The 20,977-nt window shown below is 36.7% G+C and overlaps 2 protein-coding genes across 2 annotated transcripts; one reads left to right on the top strand and one right to left on the bottom strand.

Moving 5' to 3' along the window:
* Positions 1–3: 3 nt before the first annotated feature.
* Positions 4–5,881, bottom strand: bokb (BCL2 family apoptosis regulator BOK b). Its single transcript, XM_067453887.1, has 4 exons — positions 4,690–5,881; positions 3,985–4,113; positions 1,591–1,754; positions 4–1,077 (listed from the first exon to the last, which is right to left on the bottom strand). Exons 1-4 carry the CDS (start codon positions 4,925–4,927, stop codon positions 958–960), a joined length of 651 nt encoding a protein of 216 aa, XP_067309988.1. The 5' UTR covers positions 4,928–5,881; the 3' UTR covers positions 4–957.
* Positions 5,882–9,226: 3,345 nt separating this feature from the next.
* stk25b (serine/threonine kinase 25b) lies at positions 9,227–20,977 on the top strand. The gene is made up of 11 exons (XM_067453886.1): positions 9,227–9,642; positions 10,043–10,273; positions 12,497–12,553; positions 12,659–12,767; positions 12,890–13,047; positions 13,341–13,526; positions 14,342–14,487; positions 14,666–14,774; positions 17,868–17,939; positions 18,087–18,223; positions 20,693–20,977. The coding sequence occupies exons 1-11, from the start codon at positions 9,613–9,615 to the stop codon at positions 20,730–20,732; spliced, it is 1,275 nt and encodes a 424-aa protein (XP_067309987.1). The 5' UTR covers positions 9,227–9,612; the 3' UTR covers positions 20,733–20,977.

Genomic DNA, 20,977 nt, shown 5'->3' with positions numbered 1-20,977 from the left:
TGTTTCTTGAGCATCAAATCATATTAGAAGGATTTCTGAAGGATCATGTGACTGAAGACTGGAGTAATGATGCTGAAAATTCAGATTTTACAATAGATAAAATCTGTAAATAAATAAATTAGACAAATTATATTCTAGGCATGTATTTTTAATCAAATAAATGCAACCTTGGTGAGCATAAGAAACTTCTTTAAAAAAACCAACCCTAAACTTTTGAACAGTATATATTAAATAGAAATTACATTTTTGTTTTATGTTTTATTTTGTGACTTTATTAGCTGTTTTTGTTTTCCTGGGCACAAAAATGTCCAAGTTTTCCATGATTTGCTGGACCCCACTCGGTGGAAAACTTTACATTTTTCTCTCAGTACCCACATTAAAATCTTTATTTATGTATACAACTGGTGACAATAGTGATATACACACACACACAGAGAGAGAGAGAGAGAGAGAGAGAGAGACTGTACGAACTGAAAGTGCAAAGTGACACTGCAAACATCATAAGCAATTTTGTAAAAAATAAAAAAATCAGAAAATGGACAAACATTTAAAATGTTTCACTCATGCCACAGTTATTGAGTATAAAAATCTCAGTAGAATGAATCTATGCAGTGTATCATCAGCACGAATGTAGCTCTTTTACCTGCAGACCTTATTTCTCTGTCATTTTAAAGTAAGGAAGGCATTCCAACAATGAATAGAACCATATTCCCTCACAGTACCATCCCCTCCACACAATATCAGCTCATAGTATTTGTTTCACTCTTAAATATATTTTAAAGAAATAATAAAAGGTAACACATGATTAAGGTGCCATTGAACCTGGGTGATGTGCTATATCTTTTGTAAGGGGCCGTTTGCTCCCCAGTGCTCCACAAACAGTGCAATGGACCACTCAAATAGTTCTGGGAGGAAAAGATTCAGTTCTCAGTCAACAGGATGACTTTCTGCACAAGGCTACTTCGTCAGGTGGATGTACATGGTCTTTATAAACTCCTTCCATGTTAACACAGCTGTTGATAACCAATGGGCATGAGCTCTAGAGTCCGTGTTCACCACACATTTTGAAATGTCCCCCTGGAATGAAAGATGAAACATTGTCATTTGACATGCTATCACATACACTACCATTCAAACATTTTTGTTTGTAATTGTAATATCTTTGAAGGAAGTCTCTGATGTTCATTACTCCAGTCTTCAGTGTCACATGATCCTTCAGAAATCATTCTAATATGCTGATTTGCTGCTTAAGAAACAGTTCTTATTATCATCAATGCTGAAAACAGTTGTGCTGCTTAATATTTTTGTGGTTTCAGGAATAGAACAGCATTCATTTGAGACCGAAATATTTTGTAACATTATACTTGCTGAATAAAATGTTAATAAAATAGGGGGACAGGGGTGGTAGTATCATAGCATGCTTTTAAATATATAGTAGGAAGTTACAGTAGCACAAAGGAAATAATTAGATACGCCTTTAACACAGAATAGCTACAGGTGGGTAACAATACTTAATTTCCTCATATGGCCTCTAGAGGTCAGGACCAATCTTGGTTTATGCAGAAGGCAGTGCAGAGAATGAACACTTACCCATCCTCCTCTTTTTTTGAGCCATGGGACCAGGCTCCTTCGTGCAAATTCTCCCAGACTGTCCACAATGATGTGCACCATGACCGGATGGCCCTGTCGCACACAGTCCACTGCCAGCCCGGCAGCTACAGCGTAGATGGCCACCACTTTGCCCCATGTGATCCCTTGAAAGTAAAATTAATTCTGTTAGAAAAACTAGAAAGCTACTGAGCTATCCATTTTGAGCACCTCAAACAATTCCTATAATATTAAAAACCGGTTATTAGAATTCTGTAAGGGCTGCAAATCCTAGATTTGCTCGTATCTAATGCAAATTAAATGTTTATGTATCGTAAAATAATTCAAACCACCCACAAAACACTGTGCTCTTTCAATCAAGAGTGTCTTCAAAGGTCATTTACATGAATAAATAGTTAAACTACTGTACAGCATTTTGTAGTTATTTTAGAAATGTCAACCTCCAGTTACTGTCTACAACTTACAACAAAGACTTCCCACCATGAAAATCATTTTAAATATAAAACAGGGCCACTATAAGTATAAAACCGCATCTAACTGTTTAGATTAGTTTCTTTGAAAATCTATTCAACTATCGAGTCGCAGCTCTGCCGTGATGATGTAACAGGAAGCCTAACACCATTAAATCTCAGCATTAACACACTGCTGAGCTTCACTAATGATGAGCCAAGAGTCAGGGACTATGCCAATTGTTTACGTTCCTTCATCTTCTTCAGCATTCATTTAAGAGAATTCCTCACAGATCTATACCTTAATACAGAAGATAGAAAGGTTGTGGGAAGATTGTCAGGCAGAGTAGAACGATGGTTTTGGACTCAATCACAACCACCATGTACATCAAGAAGAAGCAGGACCCAGATTAAATATGTGACCAAATATGTGCAAAGAGAAGAATGTGGGTATGTCCTTTTTAGGGTTTTTTCCATGTTCCGAAAAAGAGCACTGAAGAACTTGTCATTAAACCACAAGAGATGTTCATGATCAAAGTGCTCCTCTCAAACACTGCTGAAATCCAATATTAGGTTAAAGTCAACAGCTCTTCCAGTAAAGACAATTTTATTGTAATTTAATAAAAACATAAACATAATAATGTCCTGAACTGTTTTTTTTTTTTTAACTCAAACTCTGCTCAGGCTATTGCTTCATTTACATTTGGAACGAATCCTACAATCTCCAAATTCCCTCCATTTATAGTAAAGATGCCCTCATGTGCAGTGCTGCATTTTTTTTTGTCCCAAAATAGCCTCAGTTGCCAATTATGTACAGAATATAATAATAGCATTAATAGCAACAAAAAAGGTCACTATGAAATCTAAATAGTTTTATGGAACATTAAGTATTTATTATAAAATAGAAATCTTTTTTCTTTTTTAAATTCATATGCCCTTATAAACTTCAATCAAAATAACTTGAAACGACATCTCTTCTCTTATGAGGTTTCTTGGCACAATTCTGGAAGGAAAATAATTCTTATTAGTACACTCAAAAATTAAATTTCTTTCATTAATGACTCACCCCAATGTCGTTCCACACACATAAGACCTCTGTTCATCCTCAGAACACAGTTTAAGATATTTCAGATTTAGTCCGAGGACTTTCTGTCCTTTGAATGTAAGTGTATGCCCACTTGCTGTCCACGTCTAGAAGGTAATGAAAACATCATCAAAGTAGTCCATATGTGACATCAGTTGGTTAGTTAGACTCTTTTGAAGCGTCAACAATACATTTTGGTCCAAAAATAACAAAAAATATGACTTTATTCAGCATTGTCTTCTCTTCCGTGTTCCTCAAATAAAGAATCAAACGGTCATGATTCAAGATTCGGATCGCGTGCCAAACTGGAAAACTGCTGAAATCACGAGAGATTGGTGATATGAATCACAAATCAATCTGCTGATTCGTGACCGTTTGATTCTTTATTTGAGGTTTGAAAACAAATATGGAAGACAATGCTGAATAAAGTCGTATTTATAGTTATTTTTGGACCAAAATGTATTGTCGACTTTTCAAAAGAGTCTAACTAACCAACTGATGTCACATATGGACTACTACTTTGATGATGTTTTCATTACCTTCTGGACGTGGACAGCAAGTGGGCATAAACTTACATTCAAAGGACAGAAAGCCCTCGGACTAAATCTAAAATATCTTAAACTGTTTTCTGAGGATGAACAGAGGTCTTACAGGTGTGGAACGACATTGAGGTGAGTCATTAATGAAAGAAATTTCATTTCATTTTTGGGTGAACTAACCCTTTAAACTTTTAACTTTAAAAGCACTAAATATATAAAATATAATTTAATGCAGGGCCAGTGAGGTCATGCCCATAAACACTGCCTATGAAACACCTGTTATATTGTCTTCAAGCTCACTCACCCATGGCTAGGATCTCTGTCGCTACAGCGAGAAACGCATCTGACACCACGGCCTCGACTGCTACACTGATGTTCAGCTGCTTTGCAATATTACGATACACATATGGGCGCATACACTCCAGCTCATCACCTGTAAAACAAAGTAAAACCTATAAAATGGCTTAAATACACACTCAATAGATAATGAGAGGGATATGTCCCCCCCTCCCAACAATAGGAATAGTGGTCAACCAAAATCAACATTAATAATAAAATTTTCTTTAAAAAAAGAAAGAAAGAAAGAAAGAAAGAAAGAAAGAAAGAAAGAAAGAACATGTCATTCACATATTGATGTCATGTCAGATATTAAAAAAACAGAAATCTCACACCTGTTACTAGCATCACAATATAACATTGTGATAAAGACAACTGAATCCCTTCCCCAAATACAATTCTTAAAAAATAAGAAAGAAAAAGAAAGAAACATCATATTCACATATTAATGTCATTTCAGATAATATAAAAACATAAATATCATCACACCTGTTACTTTTTTTTAATTTAATTTTAAAAAATGTATAGTTATTCTTTTTGTATCACACCTGTTACTAGCATCACAACATTGTGATAAAAACTGAATCCCTTCCCTGTCAGATCATTTTAAAAAAACTGAAATATCATCACACTGTTACTAGCATCACTTCACACTCACTACAGGTTCTCTTACCCAGTTTAAGAAGCACCACAGATACATTTACAAGAACTCCGTGTGGCTCGGGCAGGTCAGACTCGACTTTTGACCAGCTGAGTCCTTCCCTTATGAGTCTGGAGTGAATGAACTCTCTACAAAGTTCCTTGGACTGAAAGACGAGCTCTCTGTCCGTGGGAGTCCGGTCAAAGACCTCCATCATCTCCGCGGCGAACACGGTCACGGGGGATCGCTCAAACACGCTCATGCCCCGCATGTTTGTTTGGCACGAGCTACAGCGACTTCACTGGTCATGTTCACTGGACAGGTACATTCTTCATGGACTCCTCTGACAATACGAAGCCCATTTCCACGACGAACGTTTATACAAATGAAATATGAAACAGGTTCGCCGAAACGTCAATAGCCAATCAGGAAAAACAACCACAACTGAATAGCTAACTAAATTCCCTCGCTAGCAAATTGATTCACGCTGATCGATCGAAAAACTTCCGCTGCTCTTGCCTATTTTATTATTTCTCATCTTCAATGTCTCTTCCATGTTTCGCATGAGAGCATACAATGTTGAAATATAAGCTGTTATATTTCCACCGTTCAGTCTGAAGTTGCTGTTCGCATCGGGCACTTGGAAGCGATTTTTCTCTCTACCTGGAACGCTTAGGTAACCACTAATCAACCAAGTGAACGGCTTAGTCCAAATATAAACAGTCTATGGCATCCTGGCACGGCTCACAATACTTTTAGTCCATGAAACCACTCATATGTTCAATCAGATCAAAACCATGCTTGTCAAAATAATACAGTAGGCATGTAACATTAATATTAATATCGTATTAATATTAAAATCACACTCATATTAAAAGAGGGGGCTATCAAACAGACCCAGACGTGACGGCTTCACATAAATTGCTAATTTCATATAATGATTCTTCCCTATAAGGATCAGTGGGAAGTTCATTCATGCTTTGCTGGTGACCGCGTTAGTTATTATCTGTCTATGTTTAGCGAGCTAATCCTCTCATTACAAATCAACACAGTTTAAAGTCCTGTGTTTGACTCGTGAATAAACCTCGGTGTGGGTATGTGCATATCTTTATCTAATAGTCATATTTCACACGTGGTGACACCTAGAATCCTAGAAGAGTTCACTTGCAAATGTACAGGCTCATTCACTAGATGCCATTCTATAACTAAAATAATGTAATCTTATCTGACCACTAAAAAAGTACTTGTGTGGATCCAGTGGGTAGCAAAACTGTTTGTTTTGACCCAAATACCTTTGATATTAAGTTAATGCAAACTATAGTTCAGAGACTTTTTTGGTTTATCCTGCTCGTGCACCAAGTACTGTAGCTACACAGTAGCCTATTTGTTCTGCATTTATCAAACATTACATTTTTATGTAATCACATTATACTGTTAAGCCCTATAAATCTATTTTGTTTAGATTTAAGTAGGCTTTTATTTAGCTAGTTAAAGTCCCCATGAAATCTTTTTTTATGGAATAACATTTTTATGGAATATTATAAATAAAAAAAGTATTATAAATGATCAGTCCCTGCACCAGGCTTGTGCAAAATTCAGAATTTTAGAATTGGCCTCCATTTAATTCAATAATTGGAATTTGTATTGAATTGACTCCACCCCACAGGAAGTTGAATTTGAATTTGACTTGGAATGACAGGAAGTAGAATTAAATTCATGACAATTCAAAGAAATTCCACAGTCACACAACAGAAAGAATGTGTTGAATATCACAAACATTTAGTGTAGGAAGGTTACTTTGGAAATGTAAACGCTTACTGTAATACAGTAAGTTACCCATTATAAATGTGGTTTAGATTACTTTATCAATGCAAAGCAATTTCCTTTTAATATGATTAGTAACTAATTAAATGACACATTTTACCATAGTAATACAACAGTTACATGAATGTTGTAATTTAATCACACAATTTCATTACACGTATCTACACTGTGAAAATATTACACAGTATCCTTTAAAAAAATTATGGTAACAATATTACACATAATAGTTAAGTAGTTGTTATGATGAATTATATATTAGTGGAATGTGCTTTTTTATTTAAGTTGACTTAAATAAAAATATATAAATTAGAGTAAATGGAAATGACCTGTTTATATTTGACTTTCAGTTATGTTATTCAATTAATCTGTTTGATGCTGGCACAAGTAGAAACAAACTTCTTATTGCACTAGCATTAGCAAAGTTATTGCTTATTGGACAAAGAATAATTATTCTTCATAATAATATTAATAATACTTGCAGTTATTCACATCACAACCTAACCATAAGCTCTACTCTTCTGCACAATGGTAATGGTCAAAACTTCTACATAACAAAATCTTTCAAATGTCAAACATAAATGAACATTATACAATACCAGATGTTTCCCTTTACCCAAAAACACAAAACAACACTTAATTTCAATATTAATCTCCATTTCCAGCCATGTGCAAAGCATGCTCGGAACTAAAAATGGTGTCTCTTAAAATAAACAAGTAACCTTATTTTCCTTAATTTTATCAGCTTAATTGGTTCCTCAATTCAAGCCTCAAAATTGCTTACATTTCCTTTAAAAAAAATAAGGAAGTGTATCTCTTGGTTTTATTTCTATACAACATTGAACCACAATTTTCTTATAAATAATATATAATAATAATAAACATAATAATAATAATAATAATAATAAACATAAATATACACACTATTTTTAATTATCACCTTATTTTTTTGTGTAAAAATTACAAGACCCATGATTCATTTTTTACAGTGTCATTCCTCAACCCTGCATGCATTTTGTTCCAAAATATAGATAAAGATGATTTGAAATAATGTTGTTTAATTAGTTTTGTTCCAATGTTATTTTCATTTCAAAGTAATAAAAGGAACACAAAGTTGTTGTAAATGCAGTTATCATTAATTCCAATGCAAAACTTACTGAGCAACATTGATGATCTAATTCTCAATAGCTCTTCAAATGTTTTATTTATATTATTATATTATGTATTATGCATATTTTTCTTGAATTTAAATTCTACTTCCTTTAATTCAAATTCAAATTGTAATTCTACATCCTGTTTTTGACATCAATTCAAATTCAAAAATTGAATTGGAATTTGGGAGCCATTCTTAAATTCAATTCTGAATTGTGCACAAGCCTCACAACATCACAATAAGTAAGACTATCGACTTCCATTTCACGTTGACTTTAAAGCTATATAACTTTTCCGTCCACTAGAGGGCACCTATTCAAGACAAAGGCGTAGTTTGATGAGGCCAAGTTTGAGTGCAGAATCTTGGGACATGTGTTCTTCACCTTATAGCTGGTGGAAAAGAATTGGGATAGGACTCGGGCAGAAATCATATTCATTGATGTGATTATTAACGTTACTGTAGTATGAAGCAGAGCAGGACCGATTGTTGAGCCACACACGGCTCGCAAGCAGCAGGACTTTTATTATGAAAGGACACAGTCGCCGGCGCCATTTCCGCTTTTCTGGTCATGAGTATGAGGTAACGCAGCTTATCATATTAGATACATTTAACTATGTTTAAAATTATGTTACAAAAAAAATTATGTTACAAAAAAAGCGTAAAGTGTTTCTGCCAAATAAAACTAGAAACCGAGTGTAACGCAGATATGACCATTGACAGGCAACTCAAACGTCCTGGTTCCTTGGTTAAAATAGCAATTTTCTCAGAATTTACAAATAGTTGGAAACATTTGGAGTATTGTAAGAACTCAACTGAACAAAATATATAACTCTGGCCTAGTGGTTTTTGGATATTTTACTGCAAAAATACTACATAGTGCGCCTTTTAAAGTCACCACGAAATCAAAATGGAAAATTCGCAACAATAAATAAATAAATAAATGGAATATTGCAGTATTTATAATAACGTATTTATCCATGAACATCATTCTTTTTTAAAAATACATCTCCCCATGTAATCTTTAATCAAAATAACTTCCCCTCCCTCTTGCAGTGACATCTCTTCTATGATGACATGTTTACTGGCATGAGGCGGGACAACCTTCCAAACTAAATTGACAATCAAGTCCGACATTTTTTCTTGTTTGAGAAGCCATTTAACTCAGATATACATCACAGTAAGGAAGAAAAGAATAATCACCGTTTCTTGCTAACTTTTACACTGGGATCCTTCTGAAGGATATGGGCCACATGCAGCCAGGGACATCACAATATTAAGCAATTTTACCCTCATGTTACTCTTGTCATTAGTTGTTTGCTTGTCTAGAAAATATAGCATCTATCTTGCTTTCTCCATATTACCCTGATATTACCACATTGTGTGGGCCATTTCTCATCACCCAATAGAAATCACTAAATAACTAAGCTAAACTAAATCATTTTTTTGCAGCTTGTTGCACATAAATGCTTTATTGTTTTGTATTGTTGATGTTTTACTAAGAGGAAGTTTTGAGTTCTGAAATTTACATAATGTTTTCATGTTTATGTTAAACCCTGTCCCTGCTGCAAGTATAACTACAACTCCCACAATCCCCCGTTCCATGAATCAGAAGCTGCGCGTGCGCTGTGGCTGCTATTATTTTGTTCTCCCGCAAGCAATAAATGAAGAGCCGCCCGAACGTGCGTTGATCAATTTAAACCAGTTTCAAGCGGAAAGCGATATTCTACGCAGAAACTTTCATACATGGAGTCACACGATACCTAACTGTCATTCTCGCCTGGCTGCGGGGTCCGCCATCAGGGGATTGGAGGCCGAAAACACGGCAGACGGACAGGACATGCAGAGGTGTTTTTGTATGTAAAAGCTAGCTAGCTAAGCAGGGGATCGGAGGAGGAACGGAAAAACCTTAAAGAGTTTTACAGCACCCCTCCTTTGGCAGAAAGGGCTTCATCTGCTCTCATCCACACCGACCTGCCGTAAGGATGGCGCACCTCCGCGACATGCAGAACCAGGTAAATCCGTTGCCCAGTCGGGTCTGTTTACTCTGGTATTAATCTCATAAACACTAAAATCTCAGTGATGTTTGGTGAGCCTGTCATGTCATGACATTCTCTATTTAGAGTAATTGAAGGCTGTCTTGATATTATATTGTGTCTGGGTTTAATGGATATCCTAATGGATAAAGAAACGTCTGTTTATTGTTACATTTCATGTCATAAGTTATCTGTTTCATTTAGTTTAGATCTGGTATATTATTATATATGTAAATAGTTAATATGTTGGTCAAACATACAAAGTAGAGCATCCCAAAGGATGATGGAGTCTACAAGGGTCCATAGTAAATGCTCACTGATTTTCTTCTAAACCTTTCATTGTATCTCACATCATAACTGTACTGTCTCTCACGCGCAGAATTCCCGGCTTGACCCGGAGGAGTATTTCACAAAGCAGGAACGCATTGGAAAAGGATCTTTTGGTGAGGTCTACAAGGGCATCAACAATCGCACTAAAGAGGTGGTGGCCATCAAGATCATCGACCTGGAGGAGGCGGAAGATGAGATCGAGGACATTCAGCAGGAGATCACGGTGCTCAGCCAGTGTGACAGCCCCTATGTCACCAAATACTATGGCTCATATCTGAAGGTACACTCTCCCATTGTTTGGGATCTCAGGCGTGTACAGACAAACAATAGTAAGAGTTTTTTTGCTTTGAATGTTATAACATCTTTTAAAATGAACATTAAATCAGTTTCTTAATGCATGATGAAATTATTTATCAATGCATTATTCAAAATAATTTTATTTTACCCTTTATCAAAATGTAATACCTTGTTCTTCTTCTGAAGTAACTTTCCTTCTTCGCTGTCACCTCTTAAAGGGTTAGTACACCCAAAAATAAATATTACCCCATGATTTACTCATTCTAGATATATATTACATTCTTCTTTTAGACAGAAGTTATAATCAGAGTTATATTAAAAAATGTCCTTAATAAAGGCCTTCGGAAGTGAACTGATGGGGTTTTGTTTGAAAAATATCCATATTTAACACATAAAGAAAAAAAACTGCCACAACGATGACGTTGGACAATTATGTAGTAAGCTACGAGAGAGACTACACTTTCTTGTTGTAGTGGTCCTCCAGAAGCTAGATGTTTTACTTTGTGTTAAATATGGATATTTTTCTTACAAAAACCCATCAATTTGTTTCAGAAGACCTGTATTAACCCCCCAGAGCTGTATGGATTACTATTATAATGGATGAGCTTCAAATATTGGGCTGCCATCATAAAGCTTGGAAGAGCCGGGACATTTTCTAATGTAACTCCAATTTTTTTTGTCTGAAAGAAGAATGTCATATACACTTAGGATGGCTTGAGGGTGAGTAAATTATGGGATAATATTTGGGTAAACTATCCCTTTAAGCCATGTGAGATATTGAATAATGTTTACCAATGGCCAACTAACTAGGTTTCTACAAGGAGTTCAGTGTAACACATGGAGAGAGATACCTGTTAGCATTCCCGTTCATTTCAATAGCTCTTGTTTAGCTAGTGTGCGTGATTTTGAATTCTGTCATATTTACTCATGGCTACTCGGTTCTGATGCCAGGTTGTTTTTAGTCAATCACCTTAACCGAAATGACAATGCTGATTTGCTGTTTGCATCACACACACGCATGCACAAAAAACATTGAATCAGAAATGTTTCAGATTCAATGTTGCTTGACAAAAATTGTCAATATTCAACTAATTTGAATGGTTGTCAAAAGGAAAAATATGCTTATTGCTGCTCAATATTGTAATAATGACTGCATCTGCAAGCAGGGGCTAATGGGCTATGCCAAACATTGAGCCCTTCCCAAACTCATTTAATTATTAATGTCCATTGTCCAATCCATTTCTTATAAATAATATCAATCTCACCCTATATTTTTTCTCCCTATAATTTTCTCTCATTAAATGTCCTGTTTAAATTGGAATAACGTTTTGAAAAAAAATTATATATATATAAAAGGCTACTTCAACATTGTGAATATAAACACACAGTTATGTCAAAATGGCCGTCTTGATGAGTACGACTGTATTTAGTTGTTATTTTTAATAACAAAGATAAATTTAAATAACAAAAATAGTCATCCACCATTCAGGAGTCTTTGTTTATCTGGATGTTCTTGATGTTCAGTTTTAGGTTGATATAACTATATATTATCAAGTCAAGCAAAGGGTTTTGGGTATTTTAAATATTGGCATTACATTTTTAGTTTGTTTACATTGATTTTAAAATTATATTGTCAGATTTGTCATTTGTGACATTCTTTTTTTCCAAAACACTGCTGGTCACTTTCAGAAGTTGTAGCGATGCTTTCTTTTCCCAGAAAGAATGTGAAACACATAAATGGTATCATCCTCAGTTTTTTTTTAATATTTTTTTTTATATAATTTAAATAGATTTTACACACTGATAGCAATATCTCCATTCTTTATGTTGACATACTTGCAAAATTCCAGATCTGTCATGATTTCTGACAAATTCTTCTGCACCTTTCCCCCTAAAATGTTTTCACAGCAATGCCACTGAACAACAATTTCAGGCGCCCCAAAAACATTTTACTCAACGGTTAAAGGTTGAATAACCATCTTTTTTCTTACTCTGAAGAACATTTTCCACTGTTGTGCAATGATAAAAGTTTCCATGGATGTAAAATTCTTCATTGAACCATCAATGCAATAAAGAACCTTTATTTTAAGCCACGTGATAAAATAGCTACTGGAGTGGAGTCATATTGAAATATGACCACTAAATACAACAAATGTCATGTGACACTTGAAGAAACGGTGCTTGTTATTTTTGCCCTTGTCTATAGGGAACTAAGCTGTGGATCATCATGGAGTATTTAGGAGGCGGCTCTGCTTTAGATCTTGTAAGTAGAGTAACAGTGGCTTGTGTGTTTTCATGTGATCGTAAGAATCTTCAGCTTCCGACTTAGAAATTGAAATTGTCTTCTACTCTCCTCCGCACGTCTCAGTTGAAACCAGGACCGCTAGAGGAGACGTACATCGCCACTATTCTGAGGGAGATTCTGAAGGGGCTGGAATACTTGCATTCGGAACGGAAGATTCACCGTGATATCAAAGGTGTGATAACATGCGCACCTGCCTACTCAATCAGGCCAGCTAGAAATGGCTTCATATTTAATCATTTGCTTTGTGTGAAATCTGAACTCTGTGCTGATGATTCCTGTTACGTCTTGTGGCAGCTGCCAACGTGCTGCTGTCTGAGCAGGGGGATGTGAAGCTGGCAGACTTTGGGGTGGCGGGACAGCTCACAGACACCCAGATCAAGAGAAACACTTTTGTGGGAACTCCTTTCTGGATGGCTCCAGAGGTCATCAAACAGTCTGCGTATGATTTTAAGGTGCGGAGATCCCGATAAATGGACTTTTCTCAGTGTGCAAAAGAACAATATGAATATTAATATGCGAATGTGTCTGCAGAGCTGTGAAAACACACGTTCAGCACTCTGGCAGAAAGGCTGGGGTGGTAAAACTGTTCCCAAGCATTCAGCTTTCTTTTTTTTTAAGTGGTAGGCATGGAAACCAGTCACTAACAGAGTTTACATTGTAGCGTAGTAGCAGCTAATCATATACATATTTGTATGAGTTGGGATCAATGAAGACTGTTTGGTTTGCTTTTTTTTTTTGGCTGCAGGCAGATATTTGGTCCTTGGGAATCACAGCTATTGAACTAGCGAAGGGGGAGCCCCCAAACTCCGAACTGCATCCGATGCGAGTGCTGTTTCTCATTCCCAAGAACACTCCCCCGACGCTGGAGGGCTCCTACAGCAAACCCTTCAAAGAGTTTGTGGAGGCATGCCTCAATAAAGACCCTCGCTTTGTGAGTATTCGGCACTGAATTTCTCCAGATAACTGCAGTATACTGGTCAAAACACGTTTAGTTGATGGGAAAATACAGTAAAAAAGTAATATTGTGAAATATAACTACAATTTAAAAGTGCTGTTTTCTTCTTTAATGTACTTTTAAAATGTATGTTTTTCCTTTAATGGCACAGCTGAATTTTCTGCATCATTACTCCAGTTTTCAGTGTTCATTCCAATATTCTGTTTTTTTTTTTGCTCAATTATTATAAATTCTTATGATCAATTTTGAAAAAGTTTTTGCTGCTTAATATATTGGGGGTTTCTTTGATGAATATAAAGTAAAAAAACAGCATTTTATTGTAACATATGCATTGTAACATTATACATTTTTGATCAATTAAATGTTATTTTTGAAAAGTATAAAATTCTTTAACCCAAACATTTAAAAAAAATATTTTACCCTGAACTTTTGAATGGTAGTCTATCACTGTTTCCACAAAATATTAAGCAACAAAACACTGATAATAGTAAGAAATGTTTCTGAAGGATCATGTGACACTGAAGACTGGAGTAATGATGCTGAAAATTCAGCTTTGCATCGCAAGAATAAATAATGTTTTAAAATATATGAAAATAGAAAACAGTTCATTTAATACTAACAATATTTCACCAAATAAATATTTAACAGGAAAGTAGCTGAAATATAGCACACAACTCTTTAAATGAAATGATCAAGCACTCATTCTTGTCAGACATCTCAAGATTTTTGACATGACTCGGTAAAAACCTTGTGTATCCTGAGCAAGGAATCACTATTCTGGTTATGTGCAGCGGCCCACCGCCAAGGAGTTACTGAAGCACAAATTCATCACGCGTTACACCAAGAAAACCTCCTATCTAACAGAGCTGATTGACCGATACCGCCGCTGGAAGTCTGAAGGCCACGGAGACGAGTCTAGCTCTGATGATTCTGACATGTATGTCATCCATCAATCTATTATAATGCGCATACTCTACAATCAATAACGGTCCTCTAATTCATCATGATGTATTATTCATTTCCTATTACTTGAGCCTTGTCCTTTTAATTAGATCTCTAGTGAATTGATCCTCATGAGTTATAGCCTCTGATTCTCCACATACTCAAATACACAGGGATGGCGATAATGATGACAGAGACCAGTGTCCCATTTGGACGTTCCCCACAGTTCGACCCAGCTCCATGAACAAGCTCCAAAAGGGCTACACAAACACAGACTCAGAGGTGAGGATTTCAAAAATCAACATTTGTTTTAGAAATGCATCAGTTGGAGTTGTGCCGTCATTGTAGATAAAAAAAAAGAGAAAAAAAGGAACAAAGTTCACAGTACCAAAATTTTAGTGTTGAAATATTACTGTTATACCAATTTTGATACCACCTTGAAAGTAATTGAAGTAAAAAAGTTTATTACAGTGTTTGTAGTATTTATGGAGATCTAGTGACGGAAATGTATATAATATACATAACTATTTTTAGTGTTATAAAGACCTTACATAATGAACCATTGTGTTTTTATTACCTTAGAATGAGACATATCTACATACACCACGGGTCCACTTACAGTGAAGTCGCCATTTTGCGCTGCAGTATTTCTACAGTAGCCCTAAAGGGACAAACTGAGCGCTACAGAGCGCTAGTCACTCTCTGCTGTCTCAGATGACATCTTTGTTCTGTGTTGGCCACCGTAGCTTCAAAGCTTTGTGCTTTGAAAGGGAGGGGTAAGGGGTCGGTGGTTGAAATTTGCAACCTTACCACTAGATGCCGCAAAAATGCACACAGTGCTAGCCTAGACATCTATACGCACCCTAGCGGCAGCAAATTTAATTTGCAGCGAGTGTCGTCTAGCAACTTTCCATAGACTCGCGAGATGGAAAAACCAAACTCTGGTCAGGTCAATCACATCGTGTATAAAGTCGGTGGGCGGGGCTTAACATAATGATGGCAGAGTTGCGCTTCATTCTTAAGAAGGGAAAATGTGTTCGGAGTAGGGGTGTCCATGGTTAACCGATTGACCGATTAACCGTTAAAAATTGCGTAACCGAGTGAAACATTTTGCTCGGTTAAGTGGCGTCAATGACGTGCCTTGAATTTAGTTGTAATATATGTTTGCACCCCTATAGACCGCCAGAGCACTCCCAGACATTTGTAATATCCACAAGAAGAAGTCATGACCAGCTTTCTAAGCGGTTAATGAAGGGGGCAAAGAAAGCGTGGGAGCACTTTAAAAATGAGAGTGACGGGGCAAAATGCAAGTATTTTGGCTATAAATCGCTCCGGAGTATGAGTCGCATCAGTCAAAATATTTGTCATGAAGAGGAAAATAACATACGTCGCACTGGACTAAAAGTCGCATTAGGGCAGAAGCAGAGCGCGAGCCGCGCGCATTGTGCATAACGGAGCAGAAGAAAGAAAGTTTTAAGTGAGAAACTTGTGAATGACTAGAGAAAAGCAGACGTTACTTTAACTGTAATGAAGAAAACAAAAAAGCTAATCGCGGACTGAAAGCAAGATGGCCAGAGCTGAAGGGACGAGTCCACAGATGCTTGAACTCTCTTCCGGGAGAGGCTCAGCCGCTCGAGTCAAACGCTGTGAATCATTCTCGGCTGCATATTTTACTAATGCCCTAATCCTGCAGGCGCCCTCGCGGCCACTTGCATTGCTCGTAAACTGGAGCGCATCTCATCCTAATTTAACGAAACTCAGCGTACGCCTCGCAGACATGAAATAGATCTTAAGAAACTTGAAATGTCTTTTAACAATTTAAAACGAAAAGAAATAGGCTACTCTCTGATTGTGTAATCCATGATGTGCATTTCTCTATATAGGCGCGTTCACTACAGAGATGGCGGTCGTCAAATTAATAAGCTAAAAATAACCCTGACGCACACTATGGTTAACCGAGTATTAACCGCTAAGGGCCTCGGTTAACGGTTAATGAAAAACTTGAAAACGTGCAGCCCTAGTTCGGAGTTTTGCCGACTGAATACGGCGAAAGTTTAATCTATCAACTAGCTCCGCTTCACGTTGCTCTGGTTGGTTGTAGCGCTATCCAATTGCGTGCAGAGGGAGTTTGAAAGACAACCGTTTATCCCGCCCCTCGGATTGAGCCCTGTCAATAGTCTTGATGTGGGTCTGGCTTGTCAGGCTAACCCAGTGCACCTTAAACAAAACAATGAAATGTTTAATTTCTCAAAAGAAGCAACATTGCTTGAAATGTTTCACATACTTATTCAAATAATCAGTCAGAAATAAAGACAAGTGGTGAGTAGGGGGTGTTTTTTTCCCAGGGTTCCTGCAGGTCTTATGAGGTCTTACATTTCACGATACATGGCCTAATGTGATTTATTAAACTTCAAAAGGATGTGTTTTAATTAAATAAATGTGAGCGTTTCACATTTAAGGTCAAAATGCAGCACTGTTGCATGTTTTTATGGGCTTGCGGTTTCAGAGCAGTTTGCTGTTGATGAATACCATGCCTTTATGTCAAGTGTTGCTAGTTTTACACTTTTTCCGAAGGTAAAGCGAATCATCCCGAAAAGTGATTTTTACTCCCTGGAACGCAATTGGGCTAGTTTTGGTTAGCAATTAGGCGGGTTTTAACATGGCATCCCTGCTCATGATCTACTGTTGATGAATAATGCGGATCTTTACATTATAGTGTGTATATCGCAATATGTTACAAATGACTGTAAGTGTGCTTATTTTTCTTGTGTTTATTACCTTTTTGTTTAAACATGCTATTGTTTCAATAAATATGCAAATATTGCATAAAACATGAGGAATGTGCCATATGTTTAATGACATGAAAGTATCTGAAACACATGATTTATTTTGAAATTTGAGTTTGTTCTTTATGGACACAGTATTAATACCATTTTTGCAAGTCATTTAAAAAATTACATTTTTAAAAACTCTGCATATACTGTTCCTTTTTCTCTCTTTAAAATGTCATATATGATAATATAAGGTCTATTATGCTGCATTTACACTGCAAAAGCCCAGTGTACATACAGATACAATTCCTGCATCAGAATGTGCCAATACAACATTTCTCATTTTCATTTGGTTTAAAACGTAAAAACTAGACTCTTTTTTTTTTCAATGGAAAAAACAACAAAATTACTAAAACGTACACTAAAGCTGAAATGAAAATAAAGTGTTAAAAATTCTAAATATTAACAAAAAACTATAATAGTATATCAATAATACTAATGGTTTTACACCATTTTATTTTAGTCTTGACCTTGTACTGAAGTACCTGTACTTTTGACATCCCTACATGAAAGGTAATGTTTTGCATTCAAATTTGTTTTACAGGCAGCTGAGACAGTAAAGAGGCTGCCTAAGTCACAATGTTTGTCAGCGCTGGTCTCTCCCATCTTCAGAGAGGTAAAAACACACAATATCAAACTCTCACCTCTTATAACCTTTCCTGACTCGAGTTATCACGGTGGCAATAGATAATGTAGTAGTAAAGTAATAAAGAGTGATCAACTCTATGTTATAGAGTTAAATGTAAGTCAATCTGTTCTCCAGCTGAAGGAGAAGAGAAGGGCATGTGGAGGAGGAATGGGTGCCATAGAGGAGCTGGAGAATGCCTTCAACCTGGCAGAAGAGTCCTGTCCTGGCATCTCTGACCTCCTGGTCACACATATGATGGAGAGAGTGTGCAGGTGAGCAGATCCGCATGAAGTGGTATTGAATGTTATGACCAAAGATGGAAAGTCTCTAGTCGCAGACTCGATTTAAGTCGACTTGACTTGGATTCATGGAAGTGACTCAAGACTTGACTTGGACATGACAGAGATTCATGAAAAACAAGTCATTTTGGGACGGCATTCAATTCAATGCGCTTTATTGTCCTCAATGGGGAAATTTGTCTTGGACTCTGGTGCCTACATACACTGATCAAAGACACAATACACACAAACCATACCATTCCCGATTGCGTTCTATTTTTACTACCCCATATGACAGCATGAAACATTTTCCTAAATTCCTATTAATTCCTAATTCATTCATTTCAAATCAATATGTGCTGCAGCAAACACACCAAGCCAGCAATTTCATATACAACCGTGACTCATCTGAGGGCTCGCATATTCATCACCCTTTGGAAAAGTGCTGTTATATAAATGAACAACAAATAGTAACGATATAGCCAAGGTTTGCCTTGTGATAATCCTTGTGTGTGTCATTTCATTTGAAAAGTAGTTCATTTAAAGGGGAGCTGGAGTGTTACAAAGCTGTCAAGAGGCTTGATTGCTGTCCATTTTAAAGAAGTACATGTTTCCATGTCCTTTTCATGTTGGGGTGCATTTATTATAACATCTTTTCACAAACAGCACGGGGATGTTGCTCTTTGTGTTGTTTACTGTAACGCTTGTTTATACATGGGTTGTGTTACCGCCAGTGCACACTGCAAGACTACATTACCCATCATTGCTTGAGAACTACAAACTCAAATAGCTCAAAATACAAAAAAAAAAAAAATTATCATGGTGACTGTCCCTGCTTTCCCAATAGTAAATGTTATATAGTTTGAATGTAATATTTTTTTGATTGTGAATAAAAATAAATCAATGATTTAAGAAATACTTTGTGTGCTTTATTAGAATTTTTTGAAGGGGAAATCAGTATTGATGTTTTAAAACATTAATTACAAAAACTAGCAAGTACTATTGTTAAAAGTAAAACAAAGACTTGAGACTTGACTTGGACTCAAAGGGCCCTATAATATACTTTATTATTATACGCATTTTTGTTTGTTTTTTTTGTTGCTAGTTTCAGCCTGACACAGTTATCATTTTCACATCCAGCTCCATGTTGTTTAAATAGCAAATGCACTCACACCCATCTGTTCACCCATGGGCGAGCTCATCTGAAAAAGGGCTGTGTTCAGGTGCATTGTTGGCACAATGTTATTTTGAGGAAAATGACTGACCAACAAAAACCTGGTCTAAAGTCAATAGCTCAGTGTTTTGTTATTTTAAGGGTGCGTTAGTAATATGGCATTTAGTTGAGTGCACAATGTACGTACACTGCTTGTTACACAAACAGGGACTCGCAACAGCACACAAACAATTTTAAATATTAAAAATAAAAGGATTCCTCTCTAGAGAAACATAGTTCAAGAATGTCTTGAACATTCCACCATAAAAATAGCGAATCCACCATGGTGTAAGCGCAACTGGCTTTTAAAGGGAATGGGAGATAAGACTGTGATTGGTTTATTACATGTTATGCCTAGCCTAGAAATCTAGACACACCCTAGCGGCAGCAAATCTAATCTGCCGTGAGTATTGTCTAGCAGCTCTCAATACACTTCTGAGCTGTAAAAGCCAAACTCTGGTCAGGCCAATCACATCGTGTACAGAGTCGGTGGACGGGGCTTAACATAGTGACCGCAGACTTGTGCTTGCGTGCTACTAGTAAACACAGTCTTTCGAATCAGCTTTGACCACGACTCTGGAAGACTTGGGAGTTAAGCTTTTCTCTGTGAAAAGAACAGCACTGAAGTCATTCTTAAAAAGGCATGATGTGTTCAGAGTTTTGCCGACCGGATACGGCGAATGTTTAATCTATCAGCTAGCTCCACTTCACGTTGCTCTGGTTGGTTGTAGCGCTATCCAATTGCGTGCAGAGGGAGTTTGAAAGACAATCGTTTATCCCGCCCCTCGGATTGAGCCCTGTCAATGGTGAGTTTCCAGACCAAACATCTTGATGTGGGTCTGGCTTGTCAGGCTACGTTATGCCCAAAACACACCAATGACTCAAGACTAAGTACAACCCTTGTGGATATTTTTACCTGGCGTTGAACTAGCAAGTGTATTCAGAAACGCCCTGTGTGCACCTGTGCCATGAGCATCAGACCATGCACGCAGATCTTTATTCTTAGCAACTAACAACCAACTGCATGCCTTGTATATTTACAAGCTTTGGACAGTCACAGAAACACTGAGTGTCTCAGTGTTTGGGGTAGAAACATGTCAAATAGTCTCTTCAGTCATGTCACTTAAGTCACTTTTATTCGTTTATTTTTATAGTCTGAAAAGTCCATGAATTGAAAAAGAAGTCCATCAATTTGTCTCTTATGAGTGTAAATGTCACATTTTACTGCAAGACACTTCTTTTTGTACCAGGTTTGCTCTGAATGGCAACACCACGCCATCATCACGGTGAAGCCCCGCCTCCTGCTGCTGCTCTTCCCTCCATCCGCCCGAAATCATCAGAGCCCCATCAGGTCCACAATACAACTGCCCATCCTTCACCCTCTCTTTCTCCCAGAGAACTTTTAATTAGTTATGATTAAATATTTTTACAGTTTTCTTTATAGAATGGAAAGTATTTAAGAGAAAAAGCCATGTCATGGAGCGAACTGTGTTTACCTGTTAGATCAAAATCCTATTATAAAGTGTTTATGGAAA

Source organism: Pseudorasbora parva, chromosome 9 (assembly GCF_024679245.1).
Source record: "Pseudorasbora parva isolate DD20220531a chromosome 9, ASM2467924v1, whole genome shotgun sequence".
In the NCBI taxonomy this organism is placed as follows: Eukaryota; Metazoa; Chordata; class Actinopteri; order Cypriniformes; family Gobionidae; genus Pseudorasbora; species Pseudorasbora parva.
The sequence above is the reverse complement of the archived record's forward strand: the minus strand, read 5'-3'. Positions and strand labels throughout refer to the sequence as shown.

Excerpts from the sequence above, each read along its gene's own strand:
- bokb (XM_067453887.1), bottom strand. The coding sequence starts at position 4,927 with ATGCGGGGCATGAGCGTGTTTGAGCGATCCCCCGTGACCGTGTTCGCC. Across the intron at positions 4,114-4,689 it reads TGTGGTGCTTCTTAAACTGG|GTGATGAGCTGGAGTGTATG; the intron begins GTAAGAGAACCT and ends TTTGTTTTACAG. Across the intron at positions 1,755-3,984 it reads GACAGAGATCCTAGCCATGG|GGATCACATGGGGCAAAGTG; the intron begins GTGAGTGAGCTT and ends TTTACTTTCAAG.
- stk25b (XM_067453886.1), top strand. The coding sequence starts at position 9,613 with ATGGCGCACCTCCGCGACATGCAGAACCAG. Across the intron at positions 12,554-12,658 it reads GCGGCTCTGCTTTAGATCTT|TTGAAACCAGGACCGCTAGA; the intron begins GTAAGTAGAGTA and ends CGCACGTCTCAG. Across the intron at positions 14,775-17,867 it reads ACACAAACACAGACTCAGAG|GCAGCTGAGACAGTAAAGAG; the intron begins GTGAGGATTTCA and ends TTTGTTTTACAG.